General features: G+C 49.1%; 1 protein-coding gene across 2 annotated transcripts in view; it reads left to right on the forward strand.

Annotated features, from left to right (window-relative positions):
- Positions 1–1541: 1541 nt before the first annotated feature.
- The window catches only part of LOC133354128 (uncharacterized), a 134011-nt gene continuing 116278 nt past the window's right edge, over positions 1542–19274 (forward strand). For both annotated transcript variants that reach the window (XM_061570723.1, XM_061570724.1), the window contains exons 1-5: positions 1542–2502; positions 9310–9495; positions 12347–12480; positions 13340–13443; positions 13702–13769. In XM_061570723.1, coding sequence (XP_061426707.1) covers positions 1914–2502; positions 9310–9495; positions 12347–12480; positions 13340–13443; positions 13702–13769 — 1081 coding nt within the window. In that variant the 5' untranslated portion in view covers positions 1542–1913. The remainder of the gene's footprint in view (positions 2503–9309; positions 9496–12346; positions 12481–13339; positions 13444–13701; positions 13770–19274) is intronic.

Genomic DNA, 19274 nt, shown 5'->3' on the forward strand with positions numbered 1-19274 from the left:
CATAAGTGTGAGGGCCCGCCACACCGCCTTCAAGGGTTGTTTTCATGTTGTGCATGGTCAGATGCCGCACAAAAAGGCCACCAGGGGCCGCCAGTGACCCACGGGCTTTGTAATGAAAGAACACGGTGTTAGAGAGCACCGATGAAGGTCGGTACCGCATACGAAGGGGTGGGTGGCCTGCACCACTCCCGGTCGCCTTTATCTCCCTAGTTGCGATGTTTACACATCCTACCAGGTACGGTACTCATTTGTGGCTGAGTTGACCTAGGAGAGGCCCAGGACCGGTTCAAATAATCGTCACTGGTGTTAGCCGTAGCGCCGCGCACTTCCCGTTGCGCCACCGCTCCTCACAAGCCAAGCAACGTCAGTCAAGAGCCATGAGCAGGCGCTGGGTATTTGTAGGTACTTAGGACGGGCAACGTCATAAACACATCAGTATTTGGTGACGACGCTGCTGCGTTGGCAGTGGTGCAAAAGCACGGTTACACACACAAACACACTCACAACATCCGTCAATAATACTATGACCTTACAATTATAACTGTTTCCTGTATAGGCGACATTTCGGGAAATGCCCCTTCTTAATGGCACACCAGAGTTTGTATTTACAGTATTTGATTTGTTACACGGATAGTGGACCCGTTAAGCCAGTTGCCCGGCTACTTTACACGGGAGATCCGTGGTGTCGTGAGCACAGCAACAACAACACAAACAAACAAATATGGTACATTCACATCGCAGAGAACGCGTGCACACAGGGTCCTTAAAGCATATTGCACAACTGACAAACGCGGTATTTTACAGTCGTAAATATAAAACACACATTAAAAAAATAGTGCAAACATAGTGTGACAGTAAAAGGCGCCAGAAAAAAAGATTTAGATTTAGGTTAAAGGTACAAGCACGATCTAGATTTGAAGTTTTCGTGACTGCAGGGATCCATACTCTTTGGTTCTTTCGGTAAAGTCACGTAGGTATAATAACCAAAGGGTACAAGCACGCTCTCTATTTAGTCTAATTATGATCATTATTACGATCCATGAGCATAGCCCCGCAGATGTCCACTGGACATTTTGTCATTTCGTCGAATAGGGACGTAAAAACGTGTAACACAGTGGGGAGGGGGGGGGGGTGGCGGGGAGAGTGCAAACATACTGAGAGAAAAATATATTTTACCCTTTCTGGCAATAAAACAGGTGTAAAGATTTTCAAACACCAAATACATACCTTTTGCAAGGAATCAAGTCTGCATTAACCACATGTTTTTGTGGTGAACATGCAAACAAACATGCAAACAAACATGCTCTGATAATATATGCAGTAGTCATTTAAACGATTAGCACCGTCGTTGCATTTCCTCTACACAGCTCGGCACCGATCCCATTGCAGTCGCTGCCGCACGGATCTATTAGCCAGAGGCACACTTAGTGGACTGGCTGGGGCGGCTTGGCCACGTTGTTATTTATGGCTGTGTGCACTCGTGATACCCGCGCAGCGTCGCCGACCCCCGCCCCAGGTTGGGATCGACGCGAACTTCGCCGTCTCTGCTCTCTCGCGACGCAGACAAGGAAGCGAAGCGGATTCACAACATTCTGGCGCAGGGCTGGGGGGTGCAGGTTTAGAGGAGTGATCTCCCGTCCAAAAGATGACGATAGATCGGGAGATGTTGAGATGAGGCAGGGAAGATGCAAGGAATTGGTAGGCAGCGTTGCGACAACGCCTGTGGGCGCCCGCATACGCAGCTGACACCGCAAAACCAATCACGGCTCCACTGCGTGCGTATGAGGATGGAGATGTAGTCTCAGATGTTTTTCTCAGCTCTGCTCGGGACTTCTTAGAGCCGAAAGAAAGCCTTATTGCTGTTCTTCTGCTTGCTGATGTCACGGTCGGGATTTTAATGGGATAAGATACCCATGGGCAACGCTTCAGCCCGTGACGGGGCGGTCAGCAAAACTGATGAGGTGGAAGAGGAGATGAGGGGCAGCACGTTCGTGATGATCGACAAGTCGGGTAGCGGTGGAGTCAATGGCATTGATGAAGACCACGTGTCTGCAGGCCGTGATGGCGTTGGCGGTGGAGATGCTGACGGCGATGGTCGTGTTGGTTGTGGTGAGGGCAGTGGTGATGATGATGGTGATGGGGTCTGTGTAAATAATAATGGTGGCATAGATGAACGCGGTGAAGACGGTGGTGTCAGTGGAGATGTTGATTACCGTGGGACACCTGGAGACAACGCTCGTTGTTTGGTTGCTGATGGTCTCAACGGTGAGACTGGCGATGGTAGTGGGGCTGCTGTTGATGCTGCTACTAATAACGGTGGTGTACATCACGATGGGGGCGGCGTTGCTGGAGGAGGTAGTTGTGACCGTGGTGGACACACCGATGGAGGAGATGAAGGAGGTGACCGTCTCCTGGCCGTGAGCACTGCTCAGTTTTCCTCCTTGTTTGACGAGGACGGACGTCTGGTGGACGAGTCCCTCTTCAGAAAACTCATTTTCAAAGGTACGCCGAGTCTCATTGAACAAAGACAGTCACCGCATCTCGCGCTTTCAAATGCGCTTCTGCAGCCATCTGGAACGCTCTTCTTTCCAATATTAGGAAGCCACTAGAGCTATGCACTTTGAAATCTCGATTGAAAACTAATGTGATAAAAAATAACATGTTTTACCCTTTCTGACAATAAAACAGGATGTGTTAAGATGTTCAAACACCAAATAGATACCTTTTGCAAGGCATGAAGTCTGCATTAACCACACGTACTTGTGGAAACACATGCAAAGAAACATCTTCTGATAATATTTGCATTGTCTTTGAAATTGATTGGCCTACACCAGAAACGGCCTTTTTTATTTTGGATACTGGAAAAATGGGCCCATAGATATAATTTCTTTAGAACTGCTTGTGTCTAGTTTGTTGTCCTTCCCCCGCACCTCGGATTAGCGTGGTTGGCCACGTACGGTGCGAAATAAGTTAAAATTGTGAGAATAGGTTTTACTCTTTTTTCTGGCAACAAAACAGGTCTTAAGATGTTAAAACACCAAACTGAAACATACTCTTTGGTTCTTTCGGTAAAGTCACGCAAGGTAGAAAAATTAACTTTTTACAAGGAATCATGTCTGCATTAACCACAATACTTGTGGTCAGAATGCAAACAAAAAACGTACTCTAATAATATATACATTGTCTTTGAAACGGATTGGTCCACACAAGAGACAGCTTTCTTTTGAGCCTAGTCTCAAAACGGTGTTAGACCAAAGGACGCCAAAAGGCATACAGCACAAAGACAAGCATTATCAGAGTAATGAGGGCTCGGGGTGAACATCTACTGTACATCATGGGACCTCCTGGTCGAACACCGCTTTGAGACGAGGCTCAAAAGAAAGCTGACTCTGGTGTGGACCAATCAGTTTTAAAGACAATGCATATATTATCAGAGTACGTTTTTTGTTTGCATTCTGACCACAAGTATTGTGGTTAATGCAGACATGATTCCTCGTAAAGGTTTATTTTTCTACCTACGTGACTTAACCGGAAGAACCAAAGAGTATGTTTCAGTTTGGTGTTTTAACATCTTAACACCTGTTTTGTTGCCAGAAAAAAGGGGAAAACATATTCTCATATTTTCGTACTGGCAAATGAGGTCCCATGAAGTTCAAAGTGCACACACAAGAATTTGTGAGATGGTTAGAAAGGTAGGGAGGAATTCTTGGTCGGTGTTGTGTCAGGCTCACGAGAAGCCTGTAAAGCAGCACACCTTGTGGTGCTGCTGCTGCTGTTAACTCAAAGCACGCGGCTCGGCCACTCAACACGTTGGGCCAAAGTTTCACGTTTACTGAGAGGTTCGGGTGAGGTCCGACGTCGCTTAGATCAATAATTTAATGAGCCAGACCAAATGCGGTATTAATTTTTCCCGCACCTCCATGAGCACAGTTGGCTACGTAGGGTGCGATAAAAGTTCAACATACTGTACATACAATTTGCTGTCCTGGCCCTCAGAATTATTTACTGTCCTCGTGGACCATTCCTGCAGCAGTACAGTAGAGTACAGTGGATTAATGTATCCAGTGCCAGATTAAGCTAGTGCGGGGCCTGTAGCATATGTTATAAAGGGGCCCGAAATATAAAAAAACAAATATAAAAACACATTTTAACTTGCATAGTAAAGTAATTGTATTTTTTCATTTGCTATACAGCCAGATTATACGACAAATCGCTAACCTTAGACACCCAGTCGTTCATAAAAGTTGAAGGCAGTATAGTACTATAGTAATAGAGTAAGTGCAGAATCACTAAACCGGAATGGATAGCTTGAAAGTGTAGTGTTGACAAAGTAGGCAGAGACTTCCCTTTGTAGGCAACACCGTTTATTCGCTCTAACGACTAGGAACGTCCCTAACACGAAGAGGTAACGGCCTCTCCCACCCGATAGCCTAGAGCAGGGGTCCTCAAACTACGGCCCGCGGGCCACATGCGGCCCACCGAGGGCATTTATCCGGCCCATGGTCACTAATTGGGCTGCGCTTGTGAGCACTAATTGGGCTGCGCTGGTGAGCACTAATTGGGCTGCGCTGGTGAGCACTCATTGGGCTGCGGTGGTGGGCACTGATTGGGCTGCGGTGGCGAGCACTGATTTGGCTGCGCTGGTGAGCACTGATTGAGCTGCGCGGTGGGCACTGATTGGGCTGCGCTGGTGAATGGTTCAATGGGCCAATTGACTGGACTTGCCCCCCAGGCGTAAGGCTGCCAGCCCTCCCCTGGCTGCGCTTGACTGGCTCTCCCTCCCTCCACTTCCAGTGATATTCCCGTGTGCTGAGTAAATGATAAAGGGGTAATAACAGAGTGATCTCTGATCTCTGGAGGGGCTGCCTGCTGTTTTCCCGTGCTGGTCAGTGACAGACAGCCGAGGAGTAGGAAACCCAATTTAAATGACAGTAAGTGCATTTATATTCTGATTGCTATTCAATTATATGAGGTTATATGTTGTATGTTGTGTAAGTCCCGGTTCATACTGTTGCGATCTCTGAGCAGTGCGAGTTCAGCCATGTGCTTGTATGGCTGAACTTGCATTAGATTCGGAAGAAAAAAGGCACATGTGTCTTCTTTTTTCCTGCAGTGGAATCGGATCGCATGGGTCTTCTCCCCCATGCGATCAGATTCCTATGCGAGTTCGCAGATCGCACTGCGATCTGTGAACAAAACTGCAGGTGTAATTAACTTTTTAATGGCACCCGCACCAGTGTGAGCCTGGGGTAAAAGCGGAGTTCCCCCAATCAGACTGCATTGATGGGCAGTGCAGTCTGTATGTCTCTGTGTGGGCAAAGTTATTGCTGGTATATTGTTTTTGTAGCGCTGTATATATATTGGTATTTTACTAATAGCAATTTTGACTCCCTAGGAAACAATGATGTCAAGAAAGAGAAAAATTTACTTGCAATGTAGGATATTCAAAAAACAGTGGACTTATGATTACTTTTTCATGCAGTACAAGGAAAGAGCTGTGTGTCTGATATGCCAGAATATAGTGTCTGTGAAACTCAACATAAAGATAAATATGATTGTTTGGTCGGAGAAGTGAGAAAAGATAAAATATTAAAACTGAAAAATACATTAACAACTCAGCAAAATACTTTTGTGAAGCAGAAGCAGCTAAATATTTCATCACTGCGAGCAAGTTTTCAAGTTGCCAAGCTAATAGTGTGCACTGGCAGACCATTCGTTGAGGGAGAATTTGTTAAAGAATGACTTCTTTCTGTTGCCAAAGAGATGTGTCCAGAGAAGGCCGATTTATTTAGTACAGTGAGTCTTTCAGGACCTACAATTACACGGAGGATTGAAGAAATGGGAGACAATTTAGCATCAGCATTTGCAAAACTCCACAAAAAAACTTTCCTATTTTTCCTTGGCACTCGACGAAAGCAATGATGTTCGTGATTCTGCACAACTTCTAATTTTTATTCGTGGGACGAATGACTATTTCGAAGTCACAGAAGAGCTTGCTGCACTGCAAAGCATCAAAGGAACAACTACAGGAGAGGATATCTATGAAAAGGTTTGCCAAACTGTGAATGGTTTGGAGCTGAACTGGGCTAAACTAGTCAGTGTGACAACTGATGGTGCTCCTAGCATGGTGGGGTCTAAGAAAGGAGTAATTGCTCGCATTAACCAAGAGATGGACAAACATAACCATTCTCATCCAATAGCCATACACTGCCTCATCCACCAACAAGCGCTGTGTAGTAAATCACTGAAGTGGGACTCTGTTAACTTCATTAGAGCTCATGCACTAATCCACAGACAATTTCAGGAATTTCTGTCTGAGCTAAATGTTGACTATGAAGATGTTCTGTACCACACAGAAGTCCGTTGGCTGAGTCGAGGGAGAGTTTTGAAACGTTTCTATGACTTACTTCCACAGATTACAGCTTTTCTGTTTTCAAAAAACAAAGAAGTACCAGAGCTCAATGATGCAGAATGGAAATGGCACCTTGCCTTTCTGACAGATGTAACAGAGCTACTCAACAGTTTCAATGTGCAACTTCAAGGAAAGGGGAAGCTCATCTGTGATATGCAATCACATGTCAAAGCATTTGATGTAAAATTAGGCCTCCTCATCAAACAAGTGAAGGAGGAAAACTTCTGCCATCTCCCCAGAACTCAAAATCTGTTAGCGGAAAAAACATTGGCTGCATTCCCAAACAAAACATGTGTGGATTCACTGGAAAAATTGCAAAAGTAGTTCCAATTTAGATTTAAAGAGCTTCATCTCCATGAACAGGACATACAGCTTTTCCGTAACCCATTTTCTATTGACATTGAAAATGTGGATACAATTTACCAAATGGAACTGGCTGAACTGCAGAATTGTGACTCTCTGAAAGACGCATTCAAGTCAAGCAGCCTTCATAATTTCTATGCATTTCTCCCCTCTGAGACGTATCCTCATCTCAGGAACCATGCACTCAAAATGGCAACTATCTTTGGCAGCGCTTATGTCTGTGAACAAACTTTTTCCAGAATGAAACATTTGAAATTTCCAACCAGATCTAGACTAACGGATGCACACTTGCATCACTTGTTACGACTAGCAGTGACAAATATGGAACCGGACATTGACCATCTCATTAGCCAAAAGCAGGCCCATAGTTCCCATTGAAATACTGGCAAGTTTGTTGATTTAACTTTACTGTTCTTCATTTTAAATATTGTATTTGTTCCCGTTTTGTTTCTTCACTTCAAAATAAGATATATGCAGTGTGCATAGGAATTTGTTCATAGTTTTTTTAACTATAGTCCGGCCCTCCAACGGTCTGAGGGACAGTGAACTGGCCCCCTGTTTAAAAAGTTTGAGGACCCCTGGCCTAGAGGATACGTCCTCACACTTAGTGTGCCCTCACACTTAGTGTGCCCTCACACTATATTCTGCGATCGGGAATTCCTCCGCTAAGGGACCTAGGGGAGGTTATGCGTACCCGACCTTGCCAGGGTAACGGGTGCCGCCACTTGGCCGTTCGGACCTGGCCCTGACCCTGACAAGGGCCGGGGGTCGGAAGTCCCAGGGCGCTATCTAGATGTATTCAGGTCTTGAGGTGAGTGCGGACTGACTCACGCTGGGAGAGCTGCCCTTTATATACTCCTCTCTCCCAACCTCCTCTCGAGAGGGTCTGGGTCTGACCGTTGCCCCCCCCCCCCAGCCTCCTCCCTCAGTGGGCTCTGGCCCCCTCACCTCGGGTCAACAGTTATTATAGTCATGGGTCGTACACCTGTCACTCAACAGCCCCCTTGGCTTTTCTGCGCCCGCTACACACTGAGGGCGCCACTAGAGCTGAGTGTACGTGACTCATACAATACTGCTACGCAGGTAAGTACACAAAAGCATTTCGCGCGGGGCCCTTGAAAATGCGGGACCCGGAGAATTTGCTACTTTTGCTACTAGGATAAATCGGCACTCGCTGTACCCAAGCGCTCTTCCCTCCGCACTCCCGTGTCCCCTGCAACACCAGCCATGTCACTGGTTAGAGATATTTGAACATGAACCGCTCTCTCCCCGAGGACATTTTCTTAATCCGTCGGCACTGCACTGATGTCCGTGCAGCGTCGCCAATTATATTATAATTATAACGGGAGGGGAGAATGGCATATTGTGCATCTGAAGGCCTTGGCTTGCGTCCAAAGTGGCCCAGTCACATTCCTCAAGTGTCAGAAATGTACGCAATGCATTCATTCCGCCAGCAAAGGAATTGAAGACTGTACTTCACGCACACACACTGCCTGTGAACCACCCAGCCGTAATGCGCCCAGGCTACTCACGTCTCGGCAAGCTTATCCTACAAGTTGACCCGCCTGGGTGTACTACTTAGATTGGTCAAAAGGTGAACGTGATTTCCCGTGGCTCAAAGAGCATTGGTCCATTGATGCTCATCTCCCGTTTACAGGCCATGAAAATCTGTCGGTGGGACAATGCCTCATTGCTTTGACGTAGGTCGATCTATCTGCAGGACAATCACCGTTAACGTCCCGACAAAGCGGTACTCGTTTTTATCGACCACAGAAGGATGATGGGCCGAGTCAACAACCACCCCGACCAGGAATTGACCGCAACATTCCAATTGCGATCACTCTGACTTCCAGTTTGGAGATGTGCATGACAGGTGCTCTGGGCTCCAGTCCATCAGTATCAGACAGTGCAAACAAAAACCCATCATTGCACTGCACATCTACGTTCCCCAACCTTCACCAAAACTAGCACTGAGCAGCCAGGGCGGTGAAGGGCGGTCAAATAACTCCCACACGACCTGTATGCGACGTGGTGGAGGCCGTCATCTAGCAGTGGATTGAGAAGGGGGCTGGTAGCATACATGTACTGCACGCACACCACAACAGTGGGATGTATTCTTTCACACCGGACGTAGTCAACTGCTAATCGGAGGTGCGGGAAATTAATACCGCATTTAGTCTGGTTCATTAAATTATTGATCTAAGCGATACTAGACCTCACCTGAGCCTCGCAGTAAACGTGGAACAACTTTTGACCAACGTTGCATGTTGAGTGGATGAGCTATGTGCTTTGAGTTAATAGCAGCAGCACTGCCACAAGGCCTGCTGCTTATAGGCTTCTCGTCAGCCTGACACAACACCGACCACGAATTCTTCCCCACCTTTCTAACCACCCCAAAAATGATTGTACGTTGACCTTCTTTCGCACCGTACATAGCCAACTGTACTAATTGCAGGTGCTAATTCTCCTGCACACCCCCCCCCCCCACACCATCCCTTCCCTTGTCCCGCGACGGCACTACCTGGTGGTGCAAGGCGGGCTGGAGGCAGTGGTGCGGCGCGAGGCGTGGAAGTTCCTGTTCGGGATGTACTCCTGTTCGTCCACGGCGCGCGAGCGCAGCGCCCTCCGTGAGGAGCAGCGCGTCAAGTACCGCGTGCTTAAGTACCGCTGGCAGAAACTGCTGCCCGGCAACGTGCACCTGCGTCCCGACGGCATGGACGGTCAGAGATGCACCCCCGCACCCCCGCACCCCCCCCCCCCCACGGCCACCGTCGCCCGCCACCCACCCTTTGCGTATGGTGCACGTGACACCGATGTAGTATACGTGGAATGCTGGAGAAATGTTGGGCCAATGTTGGGTCAACGTTGACCCAAAGTTGACCCAACGATGACCCAACGTTGGGCCAATGTTGACCTAACATTGGGCCACTTTGTGTTAATGCTGGTGCAATAGATCCAGCCGTAGGCTGACGTTTGCCCAATGTGCCACGTTTACTGGGGCCATATAAAAAAAATTAATGGATCTATAACATCCATTGATTGACCAACTGGCGTCTTCCGAGCGGCTGTTTCATCCACCACATGCAACTCTATCGAAGGGGCATAACGTAGAACATACAATCACAGTAGCAAAGAATAATGAATGTCTTCCATGCTGTGCCAACAACTGCCAATATATACACACTTGTATACATACTAGCGGTAAGTACCCAGAGTTGCTCGGGCGAAAAAGGCAGACACACACATGGACTTACACGCAGACATCGACCCACACACATAGAAACCCATCGACTTACACGCACACAAACACATATGGACTCACACACAGACATCGACTTTAGAGACACACGTAGTTACACGCGCAAATCGACAATAAGACTACAAGAATGCTATCTAAGCACTGTAATAATATTAATATCTACGGACTTTATAGCAGTAACCGCACGCATCGTGTTGGGGGGGGGGCCGAAGAGGACATCACACTGTGAAAAAATAGCCACAGTGTTATGTGTGTATTTATTGCATGTTAAACGCGTAAAAGAAAATGTCCCCCGTGAGCTCGACCGAACGCGCATCACTTGGCAGGGTCCGCCCCCCCACGCAATTGGCGTCAGTTGGTACGGTTGATGGACCGCAATAAATAAATAAAATTTTAAATGCCACAAATTTGTTAATTAACAACTTCAAAGTTTATGGATGGGAAAACTGAATAGCCTATTCCCACCGCGGGGCTTAGGGCGTGCTGGCTGGCAAATTATTTTCTACGTAAAGCCCACCGTTTGAGAGCCAAATCCCTCGCAAGCACGCGCGTACAGAGACTCTTATATATAAGAAGAAAAATATAGTGTAGTGAAATACGCGGTGCACACAGTTGACCGAGGGCAACTGAGGGCAAGCAGGTGCGCGTGTGCAACATGGGGTTGCACGAACAAACCACCACCTAATTAAGGGGCTAAGCGGGTGAAAACCGGGTCGACCGGTTGTGCACGCTGACACCGGAGGTGTTGCCAGGGAGACGGGAAATAAGGGTTGATTAATGGGCTGACAGGCGCTAGCCTGGCTAGCCTTAAAGAGACACACGAGAGCTCTCGGATAAATGCCACTCAAGCCATCAATGGACCTCAACCCTCACGAGTCGTCGGGCGGGTGATGGTTGATCCCCCCGCCCAGGACAGACGAGTAAGTGGGTCTGAGGGAGCATAGGCGAGGGCAACGGTGGAGTGTGAGAACCCTCTGTGTGGAGAAGCTGTGTGCTGAGGCACTGTGTGTGAAGCCTGTGTGTGTGAGGACACTGTGAGTGCGACTAAGCTGTGTGCGGAGTCGCCGGGAGCAGAGCTGCCGAGGGCAGGATAGGTGAGGTGTAACATAGAGACGAGTGGAAGAAGTTAGGTCTAAGTGACCGTGTAGATAGTTCTAGGAGTGCCTACAACTGATGCAATTAATAAAGATAAAGCAGGTAACTTGTTACGTGTCCGTCTGAGTGATTTTACAAGACACTACACATATATACACTTGGCTATTTGTAGAACTCACGGGTACTTTTTGGCTCTTGGTCTTTTACAGGTTGGCCACCCCTGATCTATAAGGATAAGTTACTTATTTAGTGACGAGAGCCACACTTGAGTCCAAGACCTCTTTTTGACGAGGGTCCTACTGCATTGGGTTTTTCTCTTTAGACGTTTTCAACCAATCAGTGAGTGTTGATGCATGTGGGAGGAAACCACAGGACTCGTAAAAAAATCCAGGCACATGGGGGGGCAACACTCTATCCCCGTACTGTTGGAAACAGATGTAAATTAGTCCACACTCTGCTGTACTGCCTTCTCCTAGTGAGCCAAGGGTTTGCTCCTCCTTGATATCCACGGGAATGGAGTTTCACAACACTTGTGCGGTGATCCACCAACCCTCGCTGCTGCCTCCATGGTGCTGGATTGCAGGCAGCCACGTACGTAGCCACCACCGCCACCCAGCCATATTTTGTCATGTGGGTTGAGCGGAGTGTGCAGCGTTTGTCTGGTGATCCGTGGACATTGAGGGCCTTGTGTTGATGGAGAGATCCTTTCCTGTAATTTTTAATTGAAAAGAAAAGAGTGATGGGAAAGTAACGGCAGTATTTTTGCTAAACATCAGATTACGTCCATGTGACGGGCGGATTATTACATCGCGTGATTGTGAGAGGTGATGGCGGCGTCTTGGGGAGACCATCTAGCAGTGGATTGCACATAGCTGATAATTGCACATTGGTGATGATGGATATGAAGTAATATCAGCAGACATTTCCTTTGAAGCCAAGATGTGAATAACAATCAGCATCTTGAACCTCGATGACATCTGAAGAATCTGTTTTGAGACCCTCTAAACTTCTTAACATTTGGTGAACAGTAATACAGTAGTATCACATGTATTTTAATGGTTTGTTAAAGATGTTTAAAATTATGTTGACGACCTTTAAACCTGCGACTAACATTTATATTTTATGATCTCCGAGTCACTTGAACTGCGGCGTAACGTTTATCCCACGTGAAATGCATTCCTTCTCCTCAATGGTCACATTGGATGTCACCTCCACAGATAGGCTGGTGGCGGTGGTGGCCGCTCAACAGGCAGGCGAGAGGCAGGCCCAAGCCCACACGCCAGGCCCGGCGTCGCTTGCCTCCGAGCAAACGCAGAAGCAGCAGCTCACGTTCCTTGACATCCAGGCCCGGGTAACGCGCCCATCCCGTCAGGCCCCGTTCCCCTCCTAGACATGGCCACACACAGAGCGTTTACCGTGTCAAGAGCGCTGAGCTGTGATCATTTACAATCCTTGGTCAACTCTGTGCTTCAGTCATCAGTGATTAGACTGGGTTCTCAAGTGCAGCAAATTGATTGTCTGAGCCCACTCACGAATAACTGCAAAAAATAACCCCACCAAGTTTGGCAGAATTCCTATTCATCTGGGTATAGCTATTCCACAGTGTGAATTAACCATGCTGGCTGGGCACAGTGTTGTTAATTCCATACAAAGACAAATACAAAGATCCCCTATATGGCCTCAACAGACTGTAGGGACAAGTGATGTTAGCAAGCACCTACGAAGGCCGGCACGGCACACAAAGGGGTAGGTGGCCAGCACCAAGTTCAGCCACCTTTGGCTCCCCAGTGGCGATGTTTTCACAGGCACTCGATTAAGGCTGAGTCGATCTCGAGGAGGCCCAGAACCGGTTTAGATAATTGTCACTGGTGTTGGCCGTGAGTGGGAATCGAGCTCAGGTCACTGGGTTCGTAGCGCAGTGTGCTGACTTCTGCGCCACCGCTTCCCACATGCACACACACACACGTACGCATTCCCATGTTTCTCCATCTCTTGACACGTTGCCGGTAAAAAAATTCTAGTAAACTTGTGAAAGAAAGTATCTAAACCTTGAGAAAAAAAAGACACACCCCACCTTTGCGTACAAGGAGAGGAGGATGAGCAGGGCAAGCGATGATGGTGAGACCGTGTCAAGCGACAGGACACCGGCACCTCCTGCAGAGGCGATGACGTTCAACCAATGAGGGTGACCTCTGCTCCCCATGTGCCAGGTGTTTGCCGACCGCCAGCCCTTCCATCTGGAGGAGCTGCAGAAAGCGATCCGCATCATCGATAAAGACGTCCCACGCACAAACCGGGACCTCGCCTACTTCCAGTGAGTCCCGCCAGATGGCTAATCCACGCTGTCTCCCTTATTTTTTTGTTTCATCATTTTCAACGGCTTAGGAGTTTGCATTGTCCTTGTACCATTCACCTTTTTGGTGTTCATAGATCTATCGCACTGGTGAGACAAAACCATAAAAGAGGCTATCTCTAGTTGTAGGCCAATCAGTTTTTCTTCCCCGTCTTTTTTAACAAGCAGTTAGATGCCCCGCTAATTCTTACTCCCTCAACTTGTTCTGCCATTCTCCAGGAAGGAGGGTATTTCCAATCTGCTGGTCCTGCGTGATGTACTCATCACCTTCGCTGCCTTTCACCCAGGTGAGTGCAGGTATGCATACGCATTCGTGCATGATTGGATTCCTCCAATCTAAATAAAGATTCTGATTATGATTGTCCTAATTTTTTAGATGGAGAAAACTCAACGCATTCGTCAAAAACACCGCCTTGAAATGAAACTAAATAAATGAAAGTGTCAAGTTGATTTTGTTTTACAGGGCGAGAACAACAAGAGTCTAGTATGGAGTTATGCAAGTTTGAACGGGGGCATTATTCTTGCCAGTAGGGGGAGATGATTGCTATGCGTCGTCCCAATTGAGTAATTTTGAGCCTCAATTATGAACATAATAGGCGACGCTTTTGAGAAGATCACCAGCGTTATTGACAAATGTGTTTTTTATTAGTTGTGTTTCAGGCCATTGGGATGGGAACATTTTCTCAACTCTTTGAGTTTGTGGTGTATATTTAATAAATGGCCACATATTCAGTTATTTTGGAGCTAGTGGTTTGAATAAAGCTGAGAGCTTCTACACACACAATGCTACCTTTGTGCGTGTGGTTAAATCATTTTTTTTCCCCAGCCTGCACTGTTTCCCTCGTGGCGGGTTTTCTGGTCATTTACAGATGTAAATTTACAGATGTAAATGACCGTTCCCTTTAGGCAGTGCTCCTGAATGACCGTTGCCTTTAGGCAGTGCTCCTGAATGACCGTTGCCGTGATAATGGGTCTCCATCGTGTGAAGGTTACAGCCCTCTCCTTGTGAAGGTTACAGCCCTCTCCCAGAGGCACGTGGCAGCAGTAAACGTCGATGATTTTACTTTACTGATATGAGTCATAATGCGGACGGAAGTAGTCAACAGTTGTATCTTTGCTTCACTGGCTGCCTGTTGGGATGGCCACATTTTATCGACTCTCTTAAGTTGGTAGTCTAAACACAAAACGGCCACACATTCAGTTATTTTGAGCGGAAGTCAATTGTGAGCATAGTTTCAGCGAAGCAGGTAACTAACCCATTGAGCCTCGCCTACCCGTGCAGGAATGCAGGTAACACCTAATACGTGGCCCTATTGTATTTTGCGATTTCAATAGTCCTGTTCACATTTAGTGCGCGTCTTTGTTCAGAGTATCAAAAATACAATAAATGAGCACAATACACGTTCCCATATGTCTCTCCACGTTAAAAAAAAACATTTACACATTGCATCATCAGATACCCTACTCTGCTGATGAGAAACTGAATGTCGAAACCAGTCCAGGTTTTCCTGGATGACTAATTTGCTGTTCTTTCATTATTTTATTAGATTCTTCTAAGTACTTAATTTCTAAACAAAAATATTGCTATATTTAATTAACCTCCTACGATTCCATCAATTCACTGGAGATGCAGCTTTACATTTAAAAAATGTATTACGTTTTCCTCTCACACACAAAGTAAAACATTTAGGTAAAAAAACTAGTTTTTAAATGCACACATTTTTATTTGCACTCAAAAGTAGAAAATAAATTATTTTGCCCCCAGAATGAATCATATTTGATGTGTTGAATAAAAGTGGGTGGCTTGCATAAAGAGAATTAAACATCGAAAGGAAGCCACCCACTTTTATTCAGCACATCAAATGGATTGATTCTGGGGGGAAAATGATGTATTTGTAATAAAAGACTCCGCCAGGCGATGCTGGTCTCCGTTTGTCTTTTATTCAGGTTCTTCTCCGCACCCCCCACTGGCCTCCTCTCGGACCAGTGTCATCTCGCGCGCGCCCCGCGCACGCTCCCTCTCGCGTGCCACGCACGCTCTCTCTCTCTCGCGTACCACGCACGCTCTCTCTCGCATGCCCCGCACGCTCCTCCGTTAGCTCCTCTATTCCCGCACTCCGCTGGCCGTGGCTTGCAGAGGTCCTTCGGCCACGTGGCCGATGGCGTGGATCTTTCCTAACCACCCAACGTGGCTCAGCATCTTAACTTCCCCGACTGCCCCGATCTCGTCCGGGCTCCCACTTATATACATTCCCCCCACGTGACCCTGACTCCTCCCCTTCCGGATCTCAGATCCGGCCTTCCCATACTACCCCGCTGGCTCCGCCCCCATTCACCTCGCCTCCCATTGCATCCGAGGTGAACGGTGGCCCCTCCCACACGCCCCGCAGACCAGGCTCCGCCCCCCAATACCCCGGGCCATGTGATTGGACCAGAGCCCAGCAACAACCCCATTTACGCTCGCATTACATGACCCCCCCCCCCCCCGAAAAGCCAGCCGTCTCGGCTGCAATAGGACAAAATAATCCGAGCGACAGCATCACAATCAGGAATCACCAGACACAACGGAGAGTATAACAACAACACAATTAACGAAAGGGAAGGGATCTTGAATGAGTGCGGGTCACCGGCCCGTCCTTGACGAGAGGCGGCGCCCTCAAAGGTCGCAGTCCCGACAGGGTTTTAGGAGCGGCGGAACCAGAACCATCCGCCGCTGGTGGAGGCCTGTTCGTCCCAGCACCCCGTTCCCCAGAGAGGTCCGTAGTCGGGGCCCCCTGCAACTGCAACCGCGGCGGGGTTGGAGGGGCAGCGGGGCCAAGTGTCCCCGTCGCCGTGGTAGGCCCACTTGGTGCAGGAATCCCTGTGTCCGGCAGGATCACAGCCGGCCCGTCTACAGGAGGCATGACAGGCGCGCTTGCAGGGTGAACAGGCAAAGTCAGTGGCGCATCGGACGCGACAGACACCGGCAAGGCAACGTTAGGAGATGACGCATCCACTCGCGGGGCCACGTAGGGTTTCAATCGGGACGTGTGAACGTACCAATGCCGCGATCCGACCCGAACGCGCGCGGACTGCGGGCTAGGGACCTCAATAAGCACAACCGGCCCCTGCCAGGGTTTGTGCAACTTAGGGGAGGTCCCCACCAGTACCTGTGGGCAGTGGAGCCAGGCCATGTCCCCCACTCGCCATGGGGACCCACAATGAGAGCGCCGGGCGCAACGTTCGTTCCGGGCCTGGGTCCTGGCCATAGCCAATCGGGCCGCCTCCCGTGCCTCCGCCACGCGTCGAGCGGCATCACGAATATACTCGGGGAGGGGCTTAACAGGACCCCTCACCCGCGTGCCAAGTTGCACTTCCGCCGGCGGCACATTCTCGCAGCTGTACATTAAAAAGAAGGGTGAGTACCCTGTTGACGCATGCAGCACCATCCGGTAAGCGGAGAGCACCCCAGGGATATGCAAATCCCAATCGGCCTGCTTCTCGCTAACCGTATGACAGAGCATGGCCGACAAGGTCCGGTTCAACCGTTCAACCATCCCATCAGTTTGTGGATGGTAGGGAGACGTCCGAACCTTCTTAGTCCCCAGTGCGTTGCACACATCCTGCAATAGCTTGGAAGAAAAATTTCGCCCTTGGTCTGTAAGCATCCTTTCCGGCGCCCCCTTGTCCATCACATATCCGAACAGAAATGCCTCCGTGATAGACGCCACCGACTGGTCGGGCAGGGGCCAGGCCATCGGCCAATGGGAAAGATATTCAACCCCGACCAAGAAAAATTTGTTCCCCCGAGCGGACGGGGGAAAGGGCCCCAGAATATCCAACGCCACCAACTCGTTAACCCACGACACTTGTATCGACTGCACCGGCGGAACATACGGTTGTTTAGGCGGCTTCCGCCAGGCACAATCGGAGCACGCCCGAACATGCCGGACGACATCAGTAATCATGCCGTGCCAAAAATAATCCCGCTGTAACGTCAACAATGTTTTCTGCACCCCGAGATGTAACAACTTCTCAGCGTGCAGAATCCGAATCAACTCATATCGCAACGACGACGGCACAACAAGACGCCAGCGATCGTGCAAGTCTTCCCTCCACATCAACAAGCCATCACGGAGAGCCGCTCCCGGCGTCCCATCAGACGACGGATATCCCCTCTCCTTTGCAGCCCGACTCCGTAAGGCCCCCAGCGAATCATCGAGCAATTGCTCTCGAATCCACACGGAACGCGGCAAATTCAAAACCCCGTCGGCCGGTTCCGGACACGTGGAAGCCCCGGGCATCTCCACAGCGGACACGACAGGACTGCGGGGGCTGTGGAACCCGCGTGCACCTATTCGTGCCAGAGGCACAGGCGCAAGGGGATCCCTGCGTCAATCGGAAGAGCGCGTCCGCATTTGCGTGACGCGACCCCTTACGATATTGAATCTCAAACGAAAATTCCTGCAAAGTTTTCAACCATCGCGCCAATTGGCCAGACGGTTGGTCAACTTTCAGGGAATATTTTAGAGCCGCGTGGTCCGTGCGCACAATAAATTTGCGGCCATACAAATACGGCCGGTATTGACGGACAAAATGCACTATAGCCAACAGTTCCTGGCGGGTAACGCAGTAGCGGGTCTCCGCCGGAGATAAAACGCGGCTCCCGTAAGCCACCACGCGCTCGATGCCACCCTTCAACTGCGATAGGACGGCCCCAATCCCCGTGTCACTAGCGTCAGTATCCAGAATAAAAGGCAGAGTGAAATCAGGGTAGTCCAGCGTCGGCGCTGACGCCAAGCGATCGCGTAGGCCATGAAACGCCGCCTCCTCCGCTGGCCCCCAGCTGAACCTCTGGTTCTTTGCCGTAAGGAGGTGCAACGGCCTAGCGATCGTGGCAAAATTTGGAACGAACCTGCGATAATAAGAAGCGAACCCGACAAAACGACGCACGTCACCCACCGTGGCCGGAATCGGCCAGTCCCGGACGCACGCCGTTTTCTCCGGGTCCGTGGCCACACCGTCAGAGCTGACTATGTGGCCCAAATAGCGCACGGATCGTTGCAAAAGGTGACACTTCTTGGGCTTAAATTTCAAATTGGCGGAACGCACCCTAGCAAAAACAGCATCCAATCTCTGAAGATGCTCCTCAAACGTACGGCTGAACACAATAACATAATCCAAATATATCAAGCATGTGTCCCACTGCAGACCGGTCAACACGAGTTCCATCAACCTCTGGAACGTAGCAGGGGCGGCGTTCAACCCCATGGGAAGACAATTAAACTGAAACAGGCCCTGCGGCGTACGGAAAGCCGTCTTTTCCCTCGAGGACTCGTCCAGGGGGAGCTGCCAGAACCCCGAAGAGAGGTCAAGAGTGGAAAAAAATTTCGCCCCAGACAAGGCATCGAGGGAATCATCCATACGCGGCAGGGGGTAAGCATCCGCAACCGACACCTTGTTCAACTTCCAAAAATCGACACAAAACCGTAATTTACCATCCTTTTTCTTTACCAGGACCACCGGAGCGCCCCACGGGCTGTTGGACGGAGACATAATGTCAGCGGCTAGCATATCATCCACCGCGCCGCGTACATGATCCCTCTCCGCCGGGCTCAACCGATGTGGATTCATCCGAATGGGAGCAGCATCCCCGGTATCAATATGGTGGGAGAGCAACGAGGTGTGTCCCAGATCGAAATCGTCTTTACTAAAGACATCAGAATATTTCTCCAACAGCGCACGAAGCGTGGACCGCTGGTCCGTAGTCAAGGACGCATTTTCTTGGCACAACCCGGCGATCCATCGATCGT

The sequence above is a fragment of the Lethenteron reissneri genome, chromosome 46 (assembly GCF_015708825.2).
Source record: "Lethenteron reissneri isolate LAM-NWPU_2019-01 chromosome 46, ASM1570882v1, whole genome shotgun sequence".
NCBI classification, from domain to species: Eukaryota; Metazoa; Chordata; class Hyperoartia; order Petromyzontiformes; family Petromyzontidae; genus Lethenteron; species Lethenteron reissneri.